The sequence below is a fragment of the Syngnathus leptorhynchus genome, chromosome 10 (genome assembly GCF_054491065.1).
Source record: "Syngnathus leptorhynchus isolate UIUO chromosome 10, UIUO_Slep, whole genome shotgun sequence".
NCBI lineage: Eukaryota > Metazoa > Chordata > Actinopteri > Syngnathiformes > Syngnathidae > Syngnathus > Syngnathus leptorhynchus.
Window position 1 is genome coordinate 3,523,553 of NC_141204.1, and position 5,459 is coordinate 3,529,011.

Sequence of the window (5,459 nt, forward strand, 5' to 3'; positions counted from 1 at the left end):
GATCTATCTCGTCATTGCACGTTATTTCCAAACTGATGCCCAAACCCGGCGTTAATTAATCGGAGTAAATCAATAGCAAAGGAGGTGTTACTGAGCCACGTTGGAGGCGCAAAGCGGGACTCTGTTTTAGCGACAACACAGCATGCAGGCTTTGTTTATTTCCGCTGTGACCAACATCTGAGGAGACCATGCCTAGAAGTTATGAGAGAAATGTTTGGCTGGCTGGCTGGCACGATGGGCCGCCTTGCCTGCAGCCACAAAATTACAGTCATCACCCCTTTGTGGGGGAGCTAGAAGGGGTCAGGGAGGGGACACTAGTCATCCACAAGTGTTAGCCAAATCTTGTAGAGAGGAAAAACATTACGTGTAATTTACAGTAACATGACTAGACACTAAATAAAGAAATAAATGCCTTATGTCAGAAGTTGGCCATGACATGGCATCTGTAAAGCTGAAGTTTATAATGCTAGCACACTAAAGAAGAAATATTTCATATGGAAATATATATAGAGAGAAATATTTACAAATATACTGTATATGGAGTAAATAAACCCCGGCGGCCACTAACATTCAAAAATTTCAAGCAGCCGTGAGAAGTGCTCAGAAGTTATAGAGGCAATTGAATGAAAATCCATTAAGTGGTCCATTTTTCAAAAGCCATAAACCATAAACCATAAAACAGCACACATTTAGCTTGAAGCGTGGGCCCGATTGTCCTAAACAGTCAAAGCACAATAACGGGCAAAAGGCAGCTAGAGGCAGCGCAGGTGTGAGGCGACTGATAAGAAGTTTTATCGGCAAAAGAGCAAAAAAAAAAAAAAAAAAAGAAACTACGGTGAAAAGATCACATTAGCATACTGTGAAAAGAAATGCGTTTTACTTGTTCCCGAGGGCTCTTAACAAAAGTGCTGGAGTGCAGCCTGTTGTTAATGGCACTATTGCAAGACCTCACTAAAAAAATAAAATAACATAAGCAGCTGTATTTTTATGAAGGAAAAGATCTGTGGTGGTTCAAACAGCTTGACTGGATGCCACACCAGACAAAATCTTATCACCATTCTAAATTTAAATGTTGCCATTTTCCTAAAATAACAGCCCCCGAAAAATTTAATAACAACCTGCCTGGACTGGTGGCCGTCCATCGCTGTGCTTTAAAGTCTCTTGCGGATGTGAAGAAAGGCAATAAAAAGCCTACTAAGCTCATAGCTCACCGGTGTCTTTGTTACTTTAGGGGGACTAAAGTCTTTTTTGTGCGTGCCACAAAAAAGATGGAGAGGTCACGTTAGAAAATGCAGAAAAAAAACGCCACTGGAAAGAAATGAAAAGATTGCGTGAGCCATTTGAAAAAAAAAAAAAAAAGGAGTCCACACTGGCAAGTGAACTCTCCAACGGCAGTATTATTAGTTGTCCTTGTGAGGTTACACGGAATTGGTTCACTGCGATGATGTCTCAAACAGCGGCGGAGAGAACACAAGCGTATTTATGAGGACAGAGAAGAAGAAAAACGGAGGTGATGTTCACAGTCGTGTAAAATGCACCATTGGTGATATTGTATCATGTCATATTGAAATGATTCCTTCATGATGGATGAGATCAGCATTTAATACATCCAGCGCCTTTTCATTCAACACCAGAGATGACTCATGTTGACAGATGCCCACCAACCAGTCTCCTCACAACACTAGACTCATCAATAAAGAAATAAAATGGAGCTCCACAGCTTTAGGAGATAGAGAGATTGGCCTGCGCGTAAAACACAGTATGGCAAAGTTTCCTCTATGATTAATGTTGCTCTTAAAAATATTGAGGCAACATTAATGGTTACATCAAATTGTATGTTCTGTAAGTGTTTATAGCACCATCTAGTGGCCGATTTGATGTATTGCTAGGTTTTCTCTAAAACGAATGTGCAAAAAAATATTACGGCAGCTCATCTTTGCATTTTTGAGAAATTGGCTTTTTATGTGCCTAGAAAAAGTCTTAGATATTTAAATTCAGCTCTATATTTACTATATGTACTATATACAGATATGAAAATAAAAAGATGTACATATATTTAACCCGGAAAAGTTTGACCGGGAACCAAAACATATGTCCTATATGTACTATATACAGATATGAAAATAAAAAGATGTACATATATTTAACCAATCACAACGGTTTGGAAAATCATAGTTAACTAAACAACGGATAGAGAGGAAAATGGACTTACTTATTTTCGCTCTTTTACTCAAATGTATCTTAATTAGGGACCAACCAGATGGTATGGATAGGTGTTTTTAATTATCTCACCTAAGGACCCCCTCTAAAGGTGTCCTAGGATATTCCTGTTCCAATTCACAGCCACTAAAATGTACCTGTCCACCTGTTATAATCCATCTTTTTTGGATGTATTTCCCCATTGAAGCATATTAAAGAAAAAAATTAAGATAGTGACGATATTATGGAGTGCTGTAAACCTTAACAGTTTATGCTAAATACATAGTGTGTGTGTGTTTTGTTTTGTTTTGTTTAATTCAGTGACCAGCAGTGCATTTCTTTATACCACATTTTTTTTTGTAAATATTCCTTAATTAAAAATGTGTCTTTCCAAGATTCCCACAGAAGTACAAACCTATAAACCGTCCACCCAATTTAAAGTATACAGCTCACTTGTGGCAATTCACTACTGTTAGTCATTGCCACAGAATTTAAACAGAGTTTTAGTGTTTCCTCATAAAATGTTGCTAGGAAAAACAAGCTTGGAAATATGTCACATTTGCAGATTAATTATAAAAGGACACCTGATATGCATGTAGATGACTCTCCTAACTTCCACTAACAACCCAGGCTAATCCTCCCGGCTCCCTCTGACAAACAAAAGATCTCAGCGCCCATCCGTGGCCCAAAAGAATGTGCATCCCAAATGTGAGTGGCGAAAGAAGGGAGGAGCTCGCTCCAAATCTCGGGCCAACCCACCCCAACAACACAGACGCTACATTGAGCGGGGGGGGGAAACGGAAAAGACGCAACACACAAGAAGACGGCTTTTCATTTTCAAGTCGCTCGGAAAGAACGCACAGTTCCTTCTTTTTCTCCGCTCTTTTTATAGTACAGGAACTCTTGGCTTGGTTGGTTGGTCTCCAATTTTTCGCAGAAACTTTTTTGGTCAAAAGTTGCCAGCTGCAAACAGCTGGCACAACGCACCCGCCCTGCTCGGGAACAAGGCGCTCGGAGGAGGAGGAGGAAGAAGAAGAGGAGATTGTGAGCAAAGGAGAACGAGGCAGAAGAGAAAGCGATGGCACCCCAACAAGCGCAGCCGCAGGTGAGGCAGCACATGGTCAAGTTTCTTCGGAGTTTCCCGGGGATCACCCGCCTCCTTCAGATCGTCTTCGGCGCAGGCCTTTGGGTCACCATCGCCGCCAACAAGTACGAGGGCTCCATCCATTTCGTCCTCTTTGTGGCGGTGCTCTTCTGGCTCCTGTGCTTGGCCCTCTTCTTCGTCACGCTGCTGGACAAGAAGGACGCCGTGCCCGTGGTAGGCGGCCCGCGCTGGCTGTGCAGCAACTTGGCGATCGACGTGGCCGCCGTCGCCCTCTACCTACCCGCCGTGGGGGTCATGGTGTACAAGACGGATCGCAATTCCTACTGCAACCTGGCGCAGTACAAACACTTGTGTCTGTACAAGGTCTACCTGACGGCCGCCGTGTTCGCCTGCCTGTGTTGCTTGGCCTTCCTGCTCTCGGTGGTCTATGGGGCCTGCAGGAAGAGCCGAGGGGAGCAAACAGTCATCTGAGGCTAGCAATTTTTACTTTTGTAATTTGTTTTTGTTTTTAACCACAGCAAGATGAGGAAGAGTTAACTTCACTGTATTTTCTTTTAATCCATTACATGTCTACAGTATTTAAAGCAAGGGGTTTACAAACCTACGGTTGGAGGGCCAGACTGGGGCCCCCTAAATATGTTTCCTAATCTTTGATTGAGCACATAGAGTAGTACTTTGAATTATCAATTTAATTCCTGCTCACAATTATAAAGGTAGAATACTTTAGTATTTAATTCCATCAGAAAGAAAAATGTTGTGAAATTTCCTTGCAGAAAATGGCAGATTTTTTGATATATCAGCTGATTAATGGGTCAGGTTTAGTAATTCCTCCGTGTACTGTAGTTGGATTCACATGTTGGTGTGTCTCGGAAGGGCACGGCCGAGCGAGTGACATCGGGAACTGGAGTCGGGTCGGCTGGTTTGCGAGTCTGGCGGTGAGTTGCGGGTTGTTGCCGACCAGTCCCAAAAGTGGTGTGATGACACCATGCACCATTTGTGACCTCAGTGCTGTAAACTGTTATGTCACTGCAGCGGGGCAGTAGGTACAGCTACAAAGTTTATTATATTCATTATCTTTAAATGTTTACACTTTTTTTTTTTCATATTGCCACCTTGCCAACACACATTACAGTGTAGATTATTATTATTATTTTTTTTTCTCAGTGCCTCCTGTCATGATGCTGTCTACTCAAACCCGGAACATATGGATGTGTATTTAACAAAAAAGTGTTGTTATTGTCAAGCCAAAGATTCAAAAGTGTAAAGAATAAAGAGCGGTAACAATACAGGCCAGTTTTATTTATTTTTTCGGTTGTTTTGTTTTTCGCAAAGTCACATGGTTGTCTAACTAATAGCAAGCGTGTGTGCTGTCTACGTGTGATTATCTAGGGGAGGGGGGGCTGTTCATACCGGAAGAGTCTATTGAGGGGGGGTTGCAGAGGTGGACTGACGTACGGCCAATAAAAACGGAGAATGATTCAACGTCTTAGGCGTTTCCAGTCAGCTGCGGGTTTTATAACGGCTAAATTTGGGGAAGCGTCAAGCCTCTTGTTCATACGACGGTTTGATTTACAACTTGTACTAACACGAAATACTTTTGAAATGGGATTGTCGGACAAGTCCGAGTATTGCAGAGCGGCAAGTAGGAGCGCAAGGGTTAACGTCTGACCATCTGCAGGAGCAGGATGTACATCTTGCACTTCTAAGAGCTAACCCCCCCTCCTCCTTCTCCTCCTCTCTCTGGCTCTCTTTCCGCCTTGTGGGACTTTTTTTTTTTTTTTGCAATGAAGTGTCCACATGTCCACGCCTCTGCGGTACATGCAGCCAAATGAGCGTACTCAGCGTTGCCCGGGGAGGCGAAAAGTATCAGCGTGTCATAGTTCCGATGCATATTGATGTCATGTTTGCCACGTTAACAGGCCACATCTGCTTTGATTTCTTATCCGTGCTGTTGAATTTTCAAATCTATACTCGGGGTCTTTTCATTTTGATTCATTAAAAAAAAAAAAAAATGGATGGATGAGGGTCCGCATTCCTCCACCTTTGACCCTCGCGCAATACATGAACAGTAGCAGTTGTTGTCCGGGAGGGGGGAAAAAAAAAAAAACGCTCACGCCATGTTTCGGAACTATGAACTGAAACACACTACAAAGCC

General features: G+C 42.6%; 2 protein-coding genes across 4 annotated transcripts in view; one reads left to right on the plus strand and one right to left on the minus strand.

The window, feature by feature from the left end:
- Nucleotides 1-3,846, minus strand: part of LOC147049952 (protocadherin-15-like) — a 109,258-nt gene extending 105,412 nt beyond the window's left edge. For 2 of the 3 annotated variants that reach the window (XM_085921535.1, XM_085921534.1), the window contains exon 1: nt 2,213-3,846. The gene's annotated coding sequence lies outside the window, so the exon portion shown is untranslated. The remainder of the gene's footprint in view (nt 1-2,212) is intronic. The other variant, XM_085921536.1, reaches the window with a different exon arrangement.
- marveld1 (MARVEL domain containing 1) lies at nt 2,811-4,590 on the plus strand. The gene has a single exon (XM_085921553.1). It carries the CDS (start codon nt 3,278-3,280, stop codon nt 3,773-3,775), a length of 498 nt encoding a protein of 165 aa, XP_085777679.1. The 5' UTR covers nt 2,811-3,277; the 3' UTR covers nt 3,776-4,590.
- Nucleotides 4,591-5,459: the final 869 nt, after the last annotated feature.